The 23,626-nt window shown below is 40.8% G+C and overlaps 1 protein-coding gene across 2 annotated transcripts in view; it reads right to left on the reverse strand.

Annotated features, from left to right (window-relative positions):
* Positions 1-14,648, reverse strand: part of NUDT14 (nudix hydrolase 14) — a 65,266-nt gene extending 50,618 nt beyond the window's left edge. Inside the window, exon 1 of one of the 2 annotated variants that reach the window (XM_042446512.1) lies at positions 14,349-14,648. In XM_042446512.1, coding sequence (XP_042302446.1) covers positions 14,349-14,429 — 81 coding nt within the window. In that variant the 5' untranslated portion in view covers positions 14,430-14,648. Of the gene's footprint in view, positions 1-3,776; positions 3,955-14,348 lie in introns of those variants that run through there. The other variant, XM_042446513.1, reaches the window with a different exon arrangement.
* Positions 14,649-23,626: the final 8,978 nt, after the last annotated feature.

The following is a 23,626-nucleotide window of genomic DNA, read 5'->3' on the forward strand; positions in this document are numbered from 1 at the left end:
CAATAATAAATAATAATAATTTTTATTTATATGCTGCCTCTCCACCAGGATTTAGGTGGCTGACAAGCAAGCAATTAAGCAATATGACAGATATGGCCATCTGTCGGGGGTGCTTTGATTGTGAGTTCTTGCAGGGCAGAGGGTTGGACTGGATGGCCCTTGTGGTCTCTTCCAACTCTATGGTTCTATGAAAAAGTCAATCAAGTGTAGGTAAGGCATCTCCTTTTTTATGACTGTTCAGTTAGCAGCTGCATGAATTCATGTTGCTGACTGGTTTCAGGAGCACATAAAGCACCTGCAAGTTACTTAATCACAAGAGGTAATCTTGGCTGAGAATTGTAAATATCTTCCCTATGCTAATAGTCACACATAAGAGAGGGCAGGTAAGCACCTGAATTAGACAAGCTCACTTTACAATGGGGCTCATCTTCTACCTAGATTAGATAACTTCATTTAACCTAAGGGCTGCTTTTCCCCTGTTCTACCTCACCTTGACTAGAGGCTGACCATAACAGTATTTTAAAAACAAAACAAAAATCCATAACACAAGATAAAAAAAAAAGATTAAAAGGCTCCAGAAGAAGCATTATTCTATCTGAAAGCCGTCCTTGAAAGGTGGGTTTGGAAGCCCCTCCTAAATGCCAAAATGCTAAATGCTAAAGTATAGGTGCACTTGAGAACCAGCATGGTGTAGTGCTCTGAGCGTTGAACTACACCTCTGGCAATCAGGATTCAATTCCTCACTCTGCCATGGAAACCCACTGGATTACCTTGGGTGAGTCAACACACTCTCAGCCCCAGAAAACCCTGTGACTGGTTCACCTTAGGGTTGCCATGAGTCAGAAATAAAGGCACACAACAACTACAACAACAACAACAGACAAAAACCAAGTCTCATGGGGAAGTAGAGCAATGACTATGCAAGATATTAAAATGCTAACATCCAGAAATTTAATTGGATGTTCAGATTCAATTGGTACCATGTACTTGTGTATCTTCCAAATCACGCTAATAGATCAGGCGGTCCCCAACCTATACTCCAAAGAGTCTTTAGGGCTCCGCATGCACTTCCCAGGTGCTCCATGGCCACTCCAAAGGAAATAAAGAAATGAAAATTGAATGAAATTAAAGAATAAGAATACATTAGCCCCTGTTTTGTGGGGGATCAGTTCCAAACCTCCCCTCCAAAATGATAACCTCAATATTCAAATCCATGGGCATGGGCCCCCATTTTATGTCCCTCCATTTGCCCCTCGTGTGTAATGGGGAACGCTGATTCGAAGTTCACACAAACAGAGGGACTGTATTCTTATATAGGGTTGCCATAAATCAGGACCTCGAAACCAGGGGGAAATGTAGGACAAAATTATGAATGTAGGACACTTTTTTAAAAAATGGAGGCTCCATTTAAAAAAAAAACGTGTCTACATTTCAAAATTAAATATCGCTGCGGCCCCACAACGCTCTTCCCAGCCTCTCGCAGAGGCCTCAGTCCCTCGGAGGCCGGGAAAGAGGGCGAGCTCCGCTGGCGATGCCAGGGCCTCCCCTCCGTCTCGGTCTCCGTCAGAGGCCGGGAAGGAGGGATCGGGCGCGGGCGATTGCCAGGGCCTCCCCTCCTTCTCGGTCTCCTCAGAGGCCGGGAAGGAGGGCTCTGGGTCGCTGGCGATCGCCAGGGCCTTCCCTCCTTCTCGGTCTCCGCGGAGGCTGGGAAGGAGGGCTCTGGGCCTTTGGCGATCGCCAGGGCCTTCCCTCCTTCTCGGTTTCCGCGGAGGCTGGGAAGGAGGGCTCTGGGCCTTTGGCGATCGCCAGGGCCTCCCCTCCTTCTCGGAGGAGGAGGAGGTGGTGGGTGGCGTGGCCGCGCGGGGAGGCGGGGGAAGGTGGGGAGGTGCCGTGCGGGCCCCGGGCTGGGGGCCAAACCGGACCGGGACCGGGAGGGGCCCCCCAAAAGCGGGTTTCTCCCGGGGGCCGCCAGGTTATGGCATCCCTATTCTTATATATACTTTTAAACACCATTAACTTGCGAAACACAGAGTAGGCCTCTTAGGGGTTCTGCCATAGAAATAAGGGCTCCACAAGTCTAAAAGGTTGGGAGCCCCTGAAATAGATGATAGATAGATAAATAGATAGATAGACAGGTAGATGGATAGATAGCATTCTTTATGTACTGGCCAGACCTAGACTTGCTTAGATTGAGCAAAGTTGATGACCCAAAATATATTTAAAGAGTACAGGCAGGCTCTGACCTTTAGCTTCTTGACAGTTGGTTTATTTCATATAGCTCAATATATTCAGTGTGAAGTGTATGTGGGTATTTTAAATATGTGCATGAAATTAGAATGTCTGTAAACCAACCAACTACAAAACCCGAAAGAGTAACATTTTACTTTTTTTAAAAAATCAGGATAAATTGGAAATGCAGCATCAAAGAAAATGAGCACACAAAGGAGCAAGTGTTAGGGCTGTGAGGCATGCTTCCCAAAGATGGGTTCTGAGTCTCTAAACACTGAATTGAAGGGAACATGAGGTAGAGTCCCTTTCCCCTTAATACCACACTGATTTTAAAGGAAAGGGGAAATTTGAGCTCTTTGCTATACTGTAGGTGTTAGCCTTTTAGGGCTGAAAGTTGATCAAATTGTTTAAAATGTAGGAGGGGTGGTGGAGACTCATAATGGATCCAGTAAGTTCTGTTAGCATTAGACAGGAAATCTGTATTTTAAAGGTACAAAAATCTACTCAGTGTCTAGGTATCAACAGCTTTCACATTATATGTACAGACTTCAAGAGGGCTAAATGGGCTGAAATTCAGTCCCTTTCAGGTTTAACTGAAACCAGTGGGCCAGACTGTAAATATGCTGCCCAAAGGAAAGAGTTGGCAGGGCTCTTGTATCTTGGGTCACTGGGATGGCAGTTTGTTCTATGCCAGTGATGGTGAACCTTTTAGAGGCCTAGTGCCCAAATTGCAACCCAAAACCCACTTATTTATTGCAAAGTGCCATGTCCCTCTGGCTTTCCAGTAACAAACTCTGGCATACTATATGCTAGGTTGACGGCACATGAGCCCAGACAGAGGGCTCTGAGTGCCACCTCTGGCACGCATGCCATAGGTTCGCCATCACTGTTCTATGCTGAAACCCTCTCTCTGGCACAACTAATAGCTGCAAGTGATACACACTTATTGTGGTTGGCACACTAGTTGTAAGAAACCGCCAGATCCATTGCATATTTGCTCTATGTAATAAATAATCTGCTAAACCTAACTGAATAAAAAAGAGCATAGAAAAATCTTGTAGCACCTTTGAGACTGAGATAAAGAAGCTGGCAGCATTTCAGTTAGCCTCAAAGGTGCTACAAGATCTCTCTACATATTGATTCTACAGATTAACACGACTATATCTTTGAATAAAAAAGACATTTAGAAAGGGCCCAGCTGCATACATTGAAGCCAAAAGAGATAGAATCATAGAATTATTGAGATGGATTCCATGATTCTATTATCTGTGCTGTTCAGTTGTATACACAAATGTGCACATAGACAGAGCCAATAGTAATAATAATAATATCACCATAATCTCTGCTACCCTTCTTTTCTTCTTGCACCCAGATGAAACCCTCTTAGCAGTATAAAGATTTTATTAAAATTAATGGTGAAACATGAGTCCCTATCCTCAAATTAATATAATCTCTTGCTGTAGAGCATATCCCAAATGTCATCCTTTGAAAAGCAAATACTTTCCCATGATTATATTGCACAGATTCATGGAAAGAACATCACTCACCTTGAGGAGTTTTGCCTTTCTTTGGCCTATAATGTATTCATCACCGCTCATCACATCTGTCCCTGCAAATCCTATTTCCTGTTCTATTCATGAGGCGCAGCAACCTGGAGCTTTAGTGATTGCCGCCACACTTTTCCCATGGCCTTCTCACCTCTCATCTCCTCCCAAGTACCCCATTCCCATTGTTTATCATCTGTTCTCCCCTGCTGGAAACTGCTGTCAGATGTTCACTTATCCCTAATCTTGCTTGCTGCCTTTGATATTCTTTCTAATCCAACAACCTGTCAACTGAGGCATCAGCCCATGTCCAGGCCAGCTGCTCTGTCCCAGGCTCCAGGATTCTCTCCCAGACTCCATATGAAATATTTAGACGATTGGGACCCAGCAAGGAGCAAATAATTAATGTTTTTTCGATCAGAGCTCATGACTTTGGTGTGCCATTAAGTGAGCCATTGAAGGAAACTAACCTTTAAAAGTTTGTTTAAACCTGAGTGTTAATATATTAATGAAGCTCTGGTCAATGTTTAAGGGACATGAGTGAAGACAAGCAAACTCTTGATAAAGGAAAGGAGAAGATGCTTTCTAAATTAAAAGCAGTAAAGAAAATCAAGTTCACACACAAACCTGAAAAAAACTGTCCTTATTCATTTGCTGCTCACAGAACAAAGCGGTCTTCACAGAATAGAGATTTTCTAGCAAACTTGGCTCATACTAATTATAAAATATGATTATTCAACTTGAGTAAGTGGTTAAGATGTAGTACTACAAATATGTTATATAGCAAACAGCAGGCAACAAAACTTCACTTATTCTCAAGCCTAGGTTATAGCACAAAAGAAGGGCTACCAAGCTCACAACCTGCAGGAACTTGTGCACCTTTGAAAGTTGGAAAGAAGGCAGAATTTCATCACCTTTTCCCAGCAAAGCTCTGCTGTGATGGAAGATAGTCTCAGACCTGATGGATTTTCCTCTTCTCTGTAAGATTCTTTGTAAAGATTCTGAGACCATTACTCATCATTTCTTATGAAGTACTCAGAGTCTCTGTTAGGATGATACACCTTTAATAAAAAGACCTTATTTATGCATGAACAGATTCTGGCTGTTTCCACACAAGTATTGCACTGAAGAAACAAGCATTGCCTCTTAAAGGTGACATATCCTGTTCATGTTCTGGATTTGACAAACGTATAGCACAGAACTTTTCTTTTTCTTTCTCATTAATAAATCTTGCCAGTAGGAAACCATATGCCTCATATCTACAAACTGCATTGTACTTAATCTCCAGCTACCCATTATCATTGTTTTTCTTCACTACGTCTTTTTAGAGTTGGACACCAACAATATCTGCAGGCCACATATTTCGTTTTTGAAGTGAAGCTAATAAAGCACCCCCTGATTTCAGCATTGAAATATAGCAATCTTTCAATAATTCCTATCCATAAACATAGTTAGAACAGATAGCAAGTCACTGCTTTTATACTGTTTAGAGCTAAGCATTTAGGACAATTTTACATGAAAAGCTGAGCTCTAAATGAGAAAGACCACTGGCCCATCTATCCAAAGACTGTCTAGGCTAGCAAAAGCCAGGCAAAGTATTTCCCAGCCTTGCTACCTGAGAAACTAAAGCTGTTCAAAACATGCCAGAGGCTGGACAGCTCTCTCTAGTTGAGAGAGTCCATGGATTGCACCCAGAATTTGCAAAAAGGAAATGCCATCTTCCATTAAACCAAAGTCCCTTCTCTGATAGGTACGGCTCGTCTTCTCTCTTTAAGTCTAGAGCAAAAGGCATGATCCATAGCTGATTGCTCAAGTGATCTCCTTAGTGAAGCAATGGTAGCAACCCCCACCAAGTAAACAAATAGCAAGCTGGGATGATATAATGAGAAACGGCAGATAAGCAGTTGATCAGCTAAACCAAGGAGTAAACCATACCATCCTTATTGCCTTGATGTTATAGGGTGGGACTTTCTGCCAAATGCAGACAGTATCACTGACACCTATCAGAACTATGTCTACTTGAAGCAGACACAGCTAGAAAACAAAAGAAGTCACTTAATTAGTCATGTCCTCCAGGTGGAGCACATACTGTAATAGAGTGTACCAACTGCACATCTAGTGGGCTGTTAGATATGACTGATTGACTGTATTGGGGCTGGTAGGTTAAGCATTGTTTAAATCTGGGCTATAACATTAATTATCCATTGTATGGCGGATCTGTAGGTTACTTTCTGCCAGAAAAGCAGTAATAAAACTATTACCATGCTCTGATTCTCAGTTCCAGGAAACAAGCAAAAAATGGTTCATAACTACTGTATATATATTTTACAAAAGACCAAGATTTCACATAACCACTTACCTTGATACTTTCATAAATAAATGTGCTGGCATGGCAGCTTCAAAACATTTGATCCACAGATAATTAATTTTGTATCTTTGCACTGACAACTATGCTCTGTTACACTTCTTCACAGAAGCACTGCCGAGATTCATCAGTACTGTATTCATCTTAAAAGCCTAGGTTGGAGGGACATGTACCATCTCTTAAATGGCACATCTTTTTTCCAGAGGGACCAAAATAATAAAGCTATGGTAAGCACCATCCAAGCTGTTCTGTTCTAAAACTCTAGGTTATGACTCATATACTTAGGAAAAGTATTGAGTGCTACGTGATTTGGAGAAGGTGATTAATTCCTGTAGTCTTACTGGTATGGGGTCTTACAAGGAAGAAAAAAAAATAACAGCATTAGATGAAGCCTAATAGTGTCCTATCCTGATTTTTGTTAAATGGTTGGAGCATTTGTTTGAAGCCTGCCTGTCTACACTGGAGACCAGGCCAGCTAACAACAATAATAAAATCACAAAGAAAATTGCAGCACATTAGATGTACACAGTCCTTAACATTAAAGGGAAAGGGGACCAGGATCATGAGTAAAGACACTAGATTGAAAGATTGTATGCATAAGGAAGTTGACTGGAAGGAAGGAGAGGAAAAGACTGAGTGAAAGGTGCTTGTGTGTGTACATATGCCTTCAGGTCACCTGTCAACTTAGGGTGACCCCATGAATTTCATAGGGTTTTCTTAAGCAAGGAGTACTCAGAGGTGGTTTTGCCAGTTCATTCCTCTGATAATATAGCCTACAGCACCTGGTATACACTGGCGGTCTCCTATCCAAGTACTAACCAAGGATGATTCTGCCTAGCTTCCAAGATCAGACAGGATCTGGTGCCTTTAAGGAATTCATGCACAGGAAGGTTAAAGTACATTAAGGAAAGTACATATAGTTATTGCCCCAGGGCGTGCTTGTTAAGCTTTCCTCAGACATTTATCTGGAGAAACTGGACTAAATAGCTTTTTGCTCTGTTACTTCTTATGTTCTTTAGGAAAATTTTGAGACATTGGACTCACATTAAAAAAAAGGGGGATAAAAAAATATGTGTTTGCCCCCACAAGAAAAACAGCCCTATGGAACAAAACACAAACAAATAAGCAACAGCAATGAACTCATATAACGAAGTACTCTAAAAGTTGCCAGGCTTGACAAAAATTAGCCATGTAACCACTCTACATGCTATCATTTGGATTTAATTCTAAACTGTTGAGCTTATTACATAAAACTATTACACACAACTGCACTGTGTTAGTCCTATCTTAGACTGTATGTAGCTTATTGTATGATATTGTAGTTTTCCCAATGCTGTTCCATGCTGAAACGCTGTTGGGTTGTTAGGAAATTGGTTATTTTCTACTGTTAATAACACTCCATATTTCATCCTCGCTTTGGGTGAGAATGTTTCATTCTGCTTTGTTACAATACTAGGAGGATAGTGGGCATGGTATAGGTATAGTTTCATTGCGCCTTCCTTGGAAATTCCTTGAAGATATCTCTGAGGGAAAACCCAGACTACTTCTTGTGGATTGGCTGTGAGGACACCAGCATTAAGGAGTCCTAAGAGAACTGCTACAGGTTCATTCTCAATTTTCCAGCATGCTTTTACATTACTTTAAAATAAAAACATAAATAAATAAGGGGCATATGGTAATACAGTCGGCCTTCCACTTTTTCAGATTTGATTATTCACGGATTTTATTAATATGTCCTCTCTAGGAATCTCTAGATCCTCCAGTGCAACTCTGTAGACAACTCTTGCAAGATGCACTGTTGGAAGACCTGGAGATTCCTAGAGAGAACACTTCTCTAGGCATTTGTAGGTCCTTTGGCACAATTCTATGGTCAGCTTCCAGCAGATGTTGACCACAAAGTTGCACTGGAGGTCCTAGAGATTCCTAGAAACGTTCTCTCAGGTAAAAATATTTAATTTGCGGTTTTCCCACTTTCACGGGGGGCCTGTGCCCCTCTAACCCCAGCAAATGTGGAGGGCCCACTGTAGTGTGATTACAATGTAAACCTAATAAGGATTAATGCCCAGGAACACCAGGAAAGGTTTAAAGAGGAAATAAAGAGCAAATAATCAAAAGTTTAAAGGCAACTGATGTACAGGAATAGAACTGGGCAAGTGCTGGTTTGTAGGGAAATTATAGAAATAAATGGTGGAAGTGATGGTGTGTATTTCTCTTCCCAAACTGAGCAGAAGTGGGGGGTGGTTCCATAATAGTGTCATTATGTAATTGTGTGATTATGGAAATGTATAATCATGAAGCAGGATGTGGACCAAATGAAGTAGTATAAATTGTATTGTCACATTTCAAGTGCAAGGAAACACAAATGCAGTGATGGTGCAGAGAATGCACTGCAATTCCATTATGTTTCCAGGTATGGGAGAAGCAGGTTTCAAAGAGAACAACCCAAAATAACTGAATAGTGTGATATTCCTCTATGAGGCTTCACTCACATCTGGATGGAATGACTCACCTTTTCTCTTCAAAATCATGGAGATCAGTGCTTCCTGTATAAAATTTTTGAGGTACTGAAATAATGAGCCAGAACATGTCCAGAACCAGTAATGTAAATGAACAGTCCAATCCTGTATGTGCATGTGTTGTTGTTGTGTGCCTTTAAGTCATTGCTGACTTATGAGGATCTTCTGTGGGATGCGGTGCCTTAATGGTTAAAACACCAGTTCTGATGATCAGAAGATTGGAAGGTTGGCAGTTCAAGGCCTGGGTGCTGCATGATGGGGTGAACTCCTGTCACTAGTCCCAGCTTCTGCCAGCCTAACAGTTCAAAAGCATGCAAATACAAGCAGATAAATAAATACAGCGTTACCCGGGGATACCAATTACCCGGCTCACGAATTTTTCGGAATACGAAAAAATCCCATAGGGATTTATTGTTTCGGCTGGCTCTTCAGCTTAGTAATGGAGATGAGCACTATCCCCTACAATCGGTTACAATTAGACATTCATGTCAAGGGACTACCTTTACCTTTAACATGAACCTATCTATTTTCCTAGCAAGATTTTTTCAAAGTGTGGGGGGGGTGCTATTGCCTTCCTCTAAAGCTGAGAGAATGTGACTTACCCAAGGTCACCCATTGGTTTTCATGGCCAAGCAGTCATTTGAATCCTGGTTTCCCAGAGTTCCAGTCCAGCACTCAAACCACTACAGCATACTGACTTCCTGTACATGCATACCTGAAGCAAGTTTAATTTGTATGACTCAGTGGGTCCTACTTCCAAATAAATCAGCACTGGACTGTTAGCCTTAAAATACAGGCTAAGTATTCGGTTATTCTGCACTCACTGTAAACTGCCGAGGAAGAATGACAAGTGACAGCTTGGCTCATCAAACTCATAATCAACAGACTAAATTGAGAATACGTGAAATGAGGAATGCCTCATCCAATGTAAATCCTTCACTGGATGAGTAAAAAGTTGTTTCTGTTTTAAAAAAATCTGACACCTACTTCCTCAGTTCAGAGGAAGGAATACAGATTTTCTCTATGGACAATGTACTGTTATCCAAAGCGTTATGCTTGTGTTTTTAATTTACATCAGCACTGAGACTCCATCAAGGGGTTTTATATTTCCATTGCAATAGCTGTGAAAATTGCAAGGCATTTTGAACACTATCGCCTTAGCCATTAGAAAAAGAGCCTTCCATTAGAGAAACAGGAAATTCTGAACACTAAGTACTGAAGGAAGACAACTGGGGGAAGAGGGCTGCAGCCTTTATGCCAGGGATGTGGAAAAGTTGGGCATACCAATATTTTGGACTTCAACGCTTATCAGTTCCACCAAGCATGGGCAGTGGTAAAGATTTATGAGAATTAGGAGTCCAAAACACCTGGAGGATGAATGTTTTATGCCCTGCATGTAGGTTTCTAGAGATAGCTGATTCTATCCTCCATCCGGACCAGGTCTAGGAATCGTGAAACCTTCCAAATGTTGCTGGAACTACTACTCCCAGCATACCTATTCTGCTGAGGTTGAGAGTATGTGACTTATCCAAGGTCACCAACCAATGTGTTTCCTTTCCTGAGGTTGGAATCAAACTCTGGTCTCCAGAGTCATAGTCGAACACTCAAACCACTACTCCACACTGGCTCTCCCAATTCTGGGCATCAGAATTCAAAATGGATGTTGACAAGCCGGAGTGTGTCTAAAGGAAGGCAACCAAAATGGTGAAAGGTCTGGAAACATGCCCTAGGAGAAGAGTCTTAGCAAACTGGGTATGTTTAGCCTGGTGAAGAGAAGAAGTGGTATGATAGCCCTGTTTAAACATTTGAAAGAATGCTCGTATTGAAAATGGAGAAAGTTTGTTTTCTGCAGCTCCAGAGGATAGGATCCAGATCAATGCATTCAAACTACAGAAAAAGATATTCCACTTCAATATTAAGAAGAAGTTCCTGACAGTAAGAGTTGTCTGACAGTGGTTGTCCCGGTTTTTGGCGGCACCTGGGACAGGAGGGGCCCCGGGCCACCAAAACCAGGATAATCCTAGTTGCAGCCGGGTTATGCCAATCCTGGGTAAGGAGTTGTGCCAGGCATGGAACAGAACGTCAGGAGGCCACAGCATCAACCCCCATTGGGGGTATGATGCCTTCTGTTTCAGGTCTGGCAAGGCTGCTGGATGAGTAGCTGTGCCAGACCTGAAACATGCTGTTGGGAAGCCCCAGAACAAGGGGCACGGACTCCCATTCCAGCTTCTCTGTTGTTGTGGGGGGGTTTTTTGGCCAAAGGAGAAGGCAGTGGCGAAGCCTGAACAAGAAGCCCTGTCTTCCCATCCTGCTGCCTCACTTACCTGGCTGCCCAGCCATCCCCCAGCAAATCTTTCTGGAACTGACCAGGTGGCAGGTGGCTGACTGAGGGGCAGGCAAGCAAGGCAGCAGGAGGGGAGAGGAAGGCAGGTGGGGGGCACTCCACCGTTTCCTCCCCAACAGCCCTGGGCGAGCAAGTCAGCAGTATGATGGGCAGCCAAGAAATCAATGCCATTCTGGGTTCCATCAACAGAAATATATTGTCTAGAATGGGAAGCGATAGTACCGTTCTATTCTGCTTATGTCAGACCTCACCTGGAATACTGTTTCCAGTTCTGGGCACCACAACTACCATATATATTTGACTATAAGTCGACCTCATATAAGTATAAGTATAAGTCGAGGGCAGGTTTTGAGGCCAAAATTATGGATTTTTATATGAACCATGGATAAGTCGAGGGTAAAACAAAGGGTAACAAAGGATCTAAAGGCTGAAGCAAAGAAAAAGGATGCCAAAGAACTTACAAAATTCCAGCAAGCATAACTGCTTGTATTCACCCTAAAGGTTGGCTGGATGAGAAAATAGAGAAGGATCAGTGCTTCCAGGATAGATTACGCTTTTGACTTTCACCAGGGGATGGTTCCTCTTTAAATAAGGATCAAAGTACAGTGGTACCCCGGGTTACGAAAATAATTCGTTCCGCCGCCGCGTTCGTAACCCGAAATCCTTCGTAAGCCGAAAAAGCCATAGGCGCTAATGGGGAAAAGCCGCGATTTTGTGCAAAATAGCGCCGAAAAGCACCAAAAATTTTTTCGTAACCCGAAAAAACCTTCGTAACCCGGAACAGTTTTTTCCTATTGATTTTTTTCTTATCCCGGGAATTTCGTAAGGCGGTGCTTTCGTATCCCGGGGTACCACTGTATAGTACATTCATTGACCTGTAGATAAGTTGGCTCAGGTTTTGGGGGTCAAATTTTGACTAAAATTTCTAGACTTATAGACAGTATGTAGTGTGGAAAAGACCCTAAACATTGTTCAGCTTTTTCTTTCCCCTGGGAGATATGTAGAAAGAGTCTGTTTTGGGGAATTTCAAAGGTGATAATATCCTGCTTTCCCCTCAAAATTGTGGCTCACAATAGAACAATATAAAATTAAAAGCACACAAAAGTTAATATTAAAATAGAATTAAATTATTTACAGTATTAAAACAATTAACATTAAGTGAAGGATTTTTTAAGAAAAGAAGAGCCAGTGTGACCTAATGGTTTGAGCATTGGACTATAACTCTGGAGACTTCAGACCAGGGTTTGGCTATGGAAACTGACTGGGTCTCCATTCACCTCCATTCACCCGACTTCCTCCCTTGCCCCTCTCAAGTGGCAGATTTGTTTTAATTATTTTTTTAAATTATTTTTCCATGTCTTTGTTGTACTCTTAGCTACTTGGTAGTCCTAGCTAAGGGTATGCATGGAGAAGGGTATGGGAAATGTGAGAAGGAGGAATGCAAGTGGAAGGGTATGTGGAATAGGATATAGAGAATGGATAAGAAGATAGGGAGGAAGTGAAAGGATGTATGGATAAGTGAGAGAGGGAAAGAGTAACTGAAAGAGTAAGAGAAAGTAACGATTAGGGAAAGACTGAGTGGGAGAAGGAAAAGGAGAGGAAGTGAAGAGTAAGGTATTGGAAGGGAGAGATGAATAATTGAAGGTGAATATGAGAAAAAGGGATGAGAAGAAGGTGTGAAGGTACACAGAGGAGGAAGATAAGAAGGTATGGAGAAGAGGTGAGAAAGATGGGAAGGAATGTGGAATGGATATGTAATGATGGGGAAATAGTAAGATAAAGGATGGATATGTAATATATAGTATAAGCCCTACAAGGAAAAAGAATGATCATTAATTAATGGAGATGAGCGGAGGATGTTGGTGAAGGTATGTCAGTAGGATTTTGTGATGTTACTGAGGATATTTTATGTTATTGTGAACAATAGGAAGTGGAAGTGTTGGGAGTGTTTTTAATGTTTAATGTGTTTGTATATTGTTAATATATTGTTGAAATGATGAATAAAGAAATGTATTTTTCTTTTTAAAAAGAAACCAACAGGGTGACCTTATGCAAGTCACAAAATCTCACCCTCAGAACCCCCCCCCCCCCCCCGTGATAGGTTCATCTTATGGTGGCCATTAGTCAGAAAGGACTTGAGCTACTGCCATACTGCGGGGGAAAGGCAGTTCGACATCACTTAAACTGGGAAGTTCTGTGAATTTGTAGTTTTGTGAGATATTTAGCCTTCTTTTGGAGAGAGCTCTGGTTCCTCACCAAACTACAAACCCCTGAATTTCAGAGCATGGAGCCACGGAAGTTAAAGGGACCTCAAACTGCTTGATTCCTGCAGTGTGGCAGCAGCCTTGAAGACACACAACTGCAAGAACAAAAGAACAAAATACAATTAATAAACTGGTTTTTTTTAAAAAATGCGCTTATAATAACAGTTCAGTTCAAACAATATAGCAGCCCTTAGCTTCATTCCAAACAGTTCCCTGATCCTCTCTCCTCTGTCTTTCTTTCTTTGATTTATATCCCACCTTTCTCCCAAAATGGGATTCAAGGTGGCTTACAATAATTTAAAAAGGATAGAACTAAAGTAGTTTGAGTGTTGGACTAGGACTCTGGAAACCAGTGTTTGATTCCCTGCTGCAACATAAAATCCCACTGGTGACTTGCCCATGTCACACTCTCTCAGCCTCAGGGGAAGGCAATGGCAATCCTTCTCTGAACAAACCCTGCCAAGAAAACCCCAGGACAGCTTCGCTTTAGGGTCACCATCAGTCAAAAATAATGTGGGCTGCATCCCCATTGCAGAAATAACCCAGTTTGACACCACTTTAAGTCTGCTATGGCTCAGTGCTCTGGAATCCTGGGAATAGTACTATTTGAGGCATTTAATTTTCTCTCTCTGGTGTCACAACAAACAGCAGTTCCCAGAATTCCATAGCACTGAGCCATGGCAGTTAAAGTGGTGTCAAACTGGATTATTTTTGCAGTCTGCCATGGGTCAATGCTATGGAATTCTGGGAACTGGAGTTTATTGTGGCACAAGAGCTCTCTCTGACAGGGAAGGCTAAATCTCTGACAGAACTACAGTTCCCAGAATCCCCCAGCATTGAGCCAAGGCACTTAAAGCGATTTCCAACTAGGTTATTCCTGCAGTGTGTGTTTGGGACCTAAATCTCTCACAAAACCACAGTCTCCAGATTCCCCCCAGGGCAATTAGAGCGGCCTCAAACTGGGTTATCCCTGCAGCGTGCGTTTTGGACCTTTTCCACACAGGGGACGGTAGGGCCCTGAAGCCGCGGCCTCGCGTAGAAGGCTTGACCGCCGAGGGTGAGGCGAGGGCGGGGGCGGCCCCTTACCTGGCGGTAGCGAAGGCGGAAGGGCCGCAAGTATTGGGAGCCGGCGCAAGGCCCCAGGGAGAGTTCCTCGAGGGATTCCATGGCGGAGGAAGGAAGGGAGAAAAGGGGGCACTTTTGCCTCACAGAGACCGGCCTGGTGCTGCTGAGGGAAGCCGACAAGGAGCAAGGAAAGAAGGGGAGGACGACGAGGCCCAGCAAGCAGAGGCCGAGGAACCAGGGATGCTGAGCAGAGGGAGGGCAGGAAGGAGATGAAGAAGAGCCCTTCTCAATGTGTTTATTTTTTACCTCAGGACTTGTCCTCTTTCCCCCTCATTTGAACCCCTTCCCTTGCCATATTTTATTATTATACTTGAGTGAAGAAGACACAAACACTTCTCAGTTTAGTTTAGTTTAGTTAACCACACTGGTGGTGTGTGTTTAATTATTAATTAATTATTAATTAATTATTATTTTTATTTTTAATTAGTTACTTATTTTTGTTTTTGAAAAGACGTGTATATATATATATATATATATATATAGCATACAAAAATGTTTTTTAAAGAAAAAGCTATACAAATAAATTTATTAATAGCTGAGGTGACTTCCGAATGTTAAATCCATTTGTGTTGACATTATATTTTTATATTATGATTCCAATCTATTATTATTATTATTATTATTATTATACGCATATCGTCTTTTGAAGTGTTTCCTGAAATAAAATTCCGTCGTTGACCAAGTTAGCAAAATGTTTCTAGGCCATAATCCCATATAAATATCATTTTGCGATAACATTTCACTATAATTGTATGTTCAGTCAATGTTTACACTGTTTCTTTTCATAGCATTTCACAATTGGGTCCCATGCCTGTTCTATTTCCTTTAATTTGTGGTATGTGTGTGATGAATTATTAAATGTTGTTGTTGTGTATCCCTTCAAGTCATTTCCAACTCAAGGGTTGTTGTTTCTCTTGGTAATACTTATTCAGAGGTAGGCTTGCCATTGCCTTCCCCTGAGGCTGAGAGAGTGTGACTTTCTCAAGGGTCACCCAGTGGCAAAATGATTTGAGTGTTGGACTACGACTCGGAAGACCAGTGTTCCCAATTCAAAATTTGCCAGTTTTCTTTATAAAGCTGGATTTATAATCTCTTAAATGCTCACTCTCAAGGCAAACCTACTGGGTGACCTTGGGTAAGTCGCACACTCTCAGCCTCAGAGGATGGCAGTGGCAAACCTCTGAAGAAACTTGCCAAGAAAACCCCATGAAAGGTTTACCTTAGGGGCTGCCATAAGTTGGAAATGACTTGAAGGCACATAACAACAAGGCAAACATATCATGGGGTTTTCTTGATGAGATTGCTTCAGAGGAGGTTTGCCATTGCTGTCCCCTGAGGCTGAGAGAGTGTGACTGGCCCAAGGTCACCCAGTGAGTTTCATGGCTGAGCTGAGAACCAAACCCTGGTCTCCAGAGTCATAGCCCAACACTCAAACCACTATGCCATGTCTGCTCTCATTATTATTATTATTGGCAATGGCAAACCTACTCTGAAGAAACTTGCCAAGAAGACCCCATGATAGATTTGCCTTAATTTGCCATAAGTCCGAAACAACTGTTTTTTCCTCGTAAACAAGTCTACCAATGCTCATGCTGCCAACTTCTTTCACTTATTAGATTTAACTGCACTAACTCCTATAGTGCTGCTATTCCGCTTTTACTGTCCTGGCGGCCTCCTGTTGCACTCTGGGATTTGCTGTTTACGGAGGGACATTTAGAATTCGGAGCCAGAGAGCTCTTGGGCCTCACTGAACTACAAACCCCAGAATCGAACAGGAGGCAGCCAGAGCAGTAATAGTGGAATAACAACACTATAAGAGTGTGGTGCGGTTAGTCTTGAAGAAGCTACAAGATCTCTCTACATAGTGATTGTACAGCCTGACACAGCTAGATCTTTGAATTCTATATATTTTATAGTAGCAAAAAAGTTAACCCCTCTGTGCACACACACACCAAAAAAACCAAAACCATGGCACTCGCTGGTTGATTTGTACGTCTTGTATACATCAACTAGTAATAAGGCCAATTAAATCCATTACAGTTCTAGGCTGTGACACACCAAAATGTTGAAAAATCAAGAGAAGGATTGATATCTATTTATTTTATTTTATTTCATTTGCACGCCGCCTTTCTCCCAGAAGGGACCCAAGGCGGCTCACAGACAGCATACTAAAAACATCACAACAAAATTCGAAGCAATTAAAATAATCTAAAAACATTGTAAAATATATTAAAGATACACGAATGTTAAAAGACATACGTAAGTAAAACACTCATGCTCCACAAAAACAACCCTGGTATAGTTATATGTGGAATGTCTGCTTAAATAGGATACTTGCTGCTTCTGCAAAGCGTTGTAAGTGCAGGAGGATGTGATCAGGCCTCTGTGTTCACTTATGCATCTCCCAAAATGGGGATACAGATTTTCATTTTGCATACTTATTTGCACAGCCTTATTTTTCTATGGCCATGCAAATATAAAAATAATTACTCCAGGTAAAATGGAAACACACAGTGGGGAAGAGTATGTCCACCGAATGTGCTCTCCAGGTGGTAACTGCAGATAGATAACTTCAAAGTGCTCCCGCACCCTGTGGTCTCCTTCTCTATTATTTTTCTTTAAAGTGAACTTAGACTGAACATCCTTTCAAATGGAGGACTGCCCTACTTTTGTAAAGTAGGACACGGGACACCGTGTTCTGTTCTTTAACAAGTAAAACAACAAAGAGTCCTGTGGCATCTCAAAGATTAATGTACCAAGGAAATCTAAGTACATGTTTTGCAACAGTTTGACAGGGAATCAAAACTCTCTAGGAAAGAACACGGGGCCCAGAGTTTGGGAGATACAGAAAAGAAGTCCAAATGTTTCTTTCTGAGTTCTGAAGGTGTACTTTTACTTTGTTTTATATTGCTTTCTGAATTCTGAAGTTGTAATTTTATATTACAGGTCTTCTGGAAGGACCCCACTTTGTGTCTCATCAGGCAGGGGAATATGCTGGGTGAGGACATGCAAAATGACTTTCTTTGCACCCCACTTCCACTTGGAGGCTGGACTGGAGCATATGTTGCTATTACTCCAGGTTCAAGTGAAAACATGGTCTAACTGTTTTGACACAAGCCAAACATGTACAATGAAATAGTTTTTAAGTATTTTAACTTCTGTCAACGTGTTAAGCTGTGAAAGAGACAGAGTTTGGGGATATATGTGTCTATATCTATAGGTTTTAGTGCCAGAAATTAGCCAACATTTTTCAGAGAAGAAAGATTTGTATGCCTTTCTTTGGGGAAGGATAGAAAGATTTATTAAAAGGTAGAGGATGAGAAAGAGCCAGTGTGGCATAAGTGTTGGACTATGACTCTGGAGACCAGGGTTCGAGTCCTCACTCGGCCATGAAAGCCACTGGGTGACCTTGGGCAAGACATATGCTCTCAGCCTCAGGAGAAGACAATGGCAAACCTCCTCTGAACAAATCTTGCCAAGAAAACCCCATTATAGCTTCACTTTAGGGTCACCATAAGCCACAAATGACTTGTAGGTACAGTACACAGCAGCAACAACAAAAACAACAGGATGAGAGACAATGCATATGCCCTCAGGCCGTCATAAAGGCTGTAGAAATATTCCTTGTCCAAATATGTTTAATTTGTGGATCAAAACTTTTAAAAATGCATCCTGAGGTGTCTCTCTTTTTCATTGTGGTTCAATTCTGTCCATGGCCCATTTATGGTTCATGTCTGGGGTTTTGTTGTTGTTGTTGTTCCCTTCCTGCAACAGACTTAACACAGCTTCCAATTTGGAAACGATTGCTGTTCATCAGGAATAGCTGGATTCTACAATTGTCACGAATTATACAAACAGAGCAACTTTGCATACTTCCTCTTATTTTGCACAACGCTTGGCTATGTGCTAGTTTGCATTTTTTTTTGTTTAGTTTAGTTTTGTTATTATTGGTGGCAGTTTTTGCCCTTCCCTCAAACAAATCTTTGGTTTCAGCAATTCAAAGATTTCAGTAGATTCTTTTGCTCATTCAAGCATATCTTTGCAGCTGGAAGAGCTAGTAGAAACTTGTCTGAAAAGGGGTGGGTTTGGGAAAACAGCTGAAATTATCCGCTGAATTTTGTGTCCAGTGCCTCATTCCATGCTTGATCTGCAGCCATGTAGAATACATGCAACCTTTCTGAGGCTGTGCATAATTTTTTCTAAAATGGTTATTGTGTAATCAATTTGTACCAATTGAACATCTAAACTTTATCTTGCTGAAAGATCGCTTGTACAACCGTGCTGCTGGGCATCTCACTATCTTATTTTCTTAACTTTTTGATAACTGGTGCATAGGTTATGTATGTGGGCGGGTGGGTTGATTAAAGCTGTAGGTGCATATTAGTTCATACTCAGAAAAGAAATATTCTTAATCAGCTTCCATTGGCACCTTGAATACTAACTGATTTACTCTAAGAATCCAAATTCTGGTTTTCTATTTAGAATCATCGAGTTGGAAGGTGACCTCAAGGACCATCTAATTCTAATCCAACCCCCTGTCATGCAGGAATGCACAGGTAAAGCACTTCTGGAAGATGTCCATCCAACCTCTGTTTAAAGAACTCCAAAGATTAAGATTGTGAGCAAATTTGAGTGTTGGACTGGAATTCTGGAGAACAAGGTTCGAATCTCAGCTCAGCCATGGAAACCCACTGGATGATTTTGGGCAAGTCATGCTATCCCAGCTCAGAGGATGGCGATTGCAAATCCCCTCTGAAGAAACATGACAAGAAAACATCGTGATAGTTTGGCCATAAGTTGGAAACAACCTGACAGTACACAACAACAACAAGCAACAACAACAACAACAGGTTAAGAGTCCAAACCCTTCCATGGAAATCTGTTCCACTGTTGAACAGCTCTTATAGTAAATAAATAAATAAATAACTACATTTTCCCAATGTTTAGATGGTATCCAGATCTTCATTTTGGCTTAAATGCCCAGTTAAGTGTTGCTTTCTCACTTCTTGTTTGCATGGTCACCTCTGTTATCAGTGGTGAACTGAGAGAAAATTTCTTTAAAAACTATGAAAATATGATGAAGCAGAAACATGTCTTGCTCCATTCCTTGATATCTTCCATTTTGTATCAGAATAGACTCCCTCTGCCACCTCATATGGGGCAGACATATCAAAAAGACAAACAAATGGGATCAAGCCAGAAATCTCCCTGGAAGCCAAGATGACAAAAGTTAGACTGGGGTACTTTGAACACATCATGAGAAGATATGAATCACTGGAAAAAAAAAACAATACTAGGAAAGGTGGAGGGAATTAGAAAGAGAGGAGGGCCGCATGCTAGATGGATGGACTCTATTAAAGAGATCATGAGTATGAGTTTGCAGAAGTTGGACAGAGTAGTGGAGGACAGGGAGTCTTGGAAATGTCTCATTTACAGCATCACCATGGGTTGAGAGCAATGCGAAAGTAGTTAACAACAACAACAACAAATGTCTTTAATGCTTATTTTATTGCCTTCATATCTAATTTGGCTCACCCTTTCAGGGATGGAAAGATACTTTCTGGACAATTAATGATCCCTCTGAGATTCTTCCATTCTTACTGTCTTTGGCTGCATCTACACTGCAGAGTCTGGATGTTAGAATCACAGACCTGCATTTTGTAAAAATGTTGTTGTTGTTGTCAGTTAAGATGTTATGGAGGGATAACCATGCAGGCAGAGGCCAGTTCAAAGGAAGCATCTTTATCCTATTATTATTATTATTATTATTATTATTATTATTATTATTATGCTTTATTTATATAGCGCTGTAGATTTACACAGTACTGTACATACAACATACAATCAATTAAATAGATAAAAATATGCCTGCCTATGGTGTACATTCTACATAATAATAATAATAATAATAATAATAATAATAATAATAATACATATTAATACAAAGGAGGCAACAAATTAAAAACAGCTTGACAAAATGTAGGCCTGTGACTCTAACTTTGTCATATTTTTCCTTCTCCTGTATGATTCTTAACACCTTTGCCTGACGACGAAGGCAGTGGAGCTTTGAAAGCTTCCAACATGTATTTTGTGCATTTTGGATGGTCCAATAGACGTATCATTGTTTTGTGGATTCTGGATGTCATTGTACTTTGCTGTATGGCCAACCTGGCTACTCCTGGTTATGTTCTCAAGGTACAAAGGGGTTTGGGACCTTTCATCCCAAGTGGTAATCATGGTGCCTTTCTTGTAATTGTGATGGCAGATCTTTTAACTGAAACTTGGAACGCCTATTAGATGATATCATTACCACATTACAAGGCAAAGCAGCAGATGGCTGGAATTGCAGAATAGTGTTTTAGAACAATCAATACATCCACTGAGTAGTTTCATGTTGTGATTAGCAAACAGTTGTGTCTGTATTCATCTGTCTTGTGGTTGCCTAGAAAGTGAACACACAAAACCAGAGGCAAAAATTTCCGTGACAACTTTTGAATTCCTGTTCACGGATGTTATCAAAGTTGCCCTACCAAGTTCTGTTATGGGCAGCCAGGCCTCTGGAAAAGAAAACTAGGGCACTGAATGTAGCGATAATCAAGGTTTGTTTGTTTGTTTGTTTTTAAAACCAAGCCACATAAAAGGGAAAGATGTAAAAAAAAGTTTTGTGAATGCTTTCATGGCCAGCATCATAGCCTGAAAAAAGCAACAACAAAAGTTCTTTTTATTTTTTTTTTTTTACAAACTGAAAACAGTTAGGTTTGGTTTTCTGCCAGCGATGTTTGCTGTTTGGTGTTTCCGTCCCAGGTGTAGCTATGAGCCATTCAATGAAAGGATATTTTGTAATCCATAGGAAGGACATTAATTACCGTTCATTTACAGTTTAAGTGATATATAGCAATGCAACCTGGTTTGGTTTTCTTTGAATAAGAGATCACTGGAGACTCATGGTATATTTGTAATATTTGCTTTATTTACACATGAACAAATGAGTAGCTGCAAACAAATTTCTCGAGCAGGCCAAATAAACATAAAATAAAATAAAATAAAAAACACAGTGGTTCACCTATACCCAACTCATAGCTTAAAAGGTTCTCTGAAAGAGCATCACAATGATCCTCTCCCCTTATCTGCTGGTTCTCTGGTTTTGTCCCCTGTTTAACCAACCAATAGGCCAACCTGTTTTACTCTAAACCAGAGTTGATGAAACAATTCAAGTTGTGGTTTCTGATTTTGGTTTGGTGGGAAATTTGAATGATGTGGTAAAATAGAAATGACATGATAAGCTATGACAAGCCAAATCTTCCATATTCTGCCTTGTGGTTGAAACAGTTCCTCCCAAGCTATCTGATGTGAAGACTAGGATTCCCCCCCCCCCCCAGTATGCCAAAGACGAATACTATATCTGTGCTTATTAGCTACATTGGTTTCTGTCTTCCCCAGAAATTCACCAGAACTGACAGCCAATGGCTCAGTGACTAACACCAGACTATGGACTACCACTTTGAGTGACATGGCACCAAGGAAAAGCATAGAGACAAATGCATGAGCCCAACATTAACTGTGGATTATTTTTTGTGTTAAACAGTGGTTTTTTGTGACATCTTCAAACTGAAAACATCACTTATATTTGTCATGAATACATTTCCTCATTGAGGAAAACATCTGCAGATGTTAAGAAACATTGGCATTCTTTAATCAAGCCCCTGTTCACTCAGTTTACACTGATCAATCCATCTAAATCAACACCACTAAATAATGTCTTTGTGACCTCACAAGTTCAAAATTGTTATTAGCCAATTGTTGTTCAAGCAGAGAAAGCATAGTTTAAAAAAATATCAATAATTGCACAAATTGATAGTGTGTGAAAAAGTCATGTTTCCTTTCTTATAAATAATAATAATAATAATAATAATAATAATAATAATAATAATAATAAATTTCTCCACAGATCAAAGTGATTTACAGCCATAGAAAACCATTACAACCATAAAAAACTGTTACAAACCAAATGAGTTTCAGTGGAAGAGTAGGAGAAGCTCCCTTTCCACCCATAGGTCTCATATAGATGTCAATGTCTTTCTTCTTTGTCTCAAGTACATCAAAGATGTGGAATGTGGGGCCTTCCAGATTTTAAAACAGTGAGCCTTCCTCACCAAAATACTAATGGGATTTGCAGTTCATTAATATATGAAGGGCCACATATTATGTTGTTGTTTGCTTCAAGTTGTTTCTGACTTATGGCGATCCTGCGGTGGATCTATCACTTGGTTTTCTGAGGCTGAGAGTGTGTAACTCACCCAAAGTCACCCAGTGGATTTCCATGGCCAAGTGGGGAATCAAATGCTGATCTCCAGAGTAATAGTCCAACACTCAAACCCCTATACCACACTGGCTTTCATATTATATTATTATGTTATATTACCCACACTTAAAAAGATCCATCGATTCTTAAGAGAAAAGTTACTTTTCCTAGCTAAGTTTTTAAGGCACAGATTCAAGTTTAGATAGTAACATGGATTTCTTTTGGATTTGTCCTCAAAGCAGGAATTAATAATAATAATAATAATAATAATAATAATAATAATAATAATATGCTTTATTTATATACTGCTCTTCTGAGACGATCAAAGCGGTTCACAGAATCATTTAAAAATTTCACATCATAAAAAGCAACCATCACAACATATCCATCAATAAAAATCAATAAAAACTGAACATCAAGTAAAACAAACATGGAATCTATCAATTGCAATTAGTCATTTGAATCGGGGGGGACAGTCTCTATAAGGAATCTAGAGGAAATGCTAATCAGAAGAGGTGGGTCTTTAAAGCCTTTTTGAAGGTCATACGAAGCTCTTCTGGAAATTTATTCCAGTACATTGGTGCAGCCGATGAAAATGCTCTCTGGTGGGTTGCTGTTAGTATCACCTTAGGGTGTACTAATAAATTTTTTCCTGATGTTCTGAGAGTGCTGGGTGGACTATATGGGATGAGGCGTTCCCTCAAGTAACTCGGACCCAAGCCATATAGGGCTTTATAGGTAATAACCAACACTTTTTATTGAGCCCGGAAGCTAATAGGCAGCCAGTGTAAAGATCTTAGTACCGGTGTTATATGGTCTGACCTGGAAGTTCCAGCAACCAATCTGGCTGCAGCATTTTGAACTAGCTGAAGCTTCCGAACCTGGTACAAAGGTAGCCCCATGTAGAGCGCATTACAGAAGTCCAAACGAGAGGTTA

This window comes from Sceloporus undulatus, chromosome 1 (assembly GCF_019175285.1).
Source record: "Sceloporus undulatus isolate JIND9_A2432 ecotype Alabama chromosome 1, SceUnd_v1.1, whole genome shotgun sequence".
In the NCBI taxonomy this organism is placed as follows: Eukaryota; Metazoa; Chordata; class Lepidosauria; order Squamata; family Phrynosomatidae; genus Sceloporus; species Sceloporus undulatus.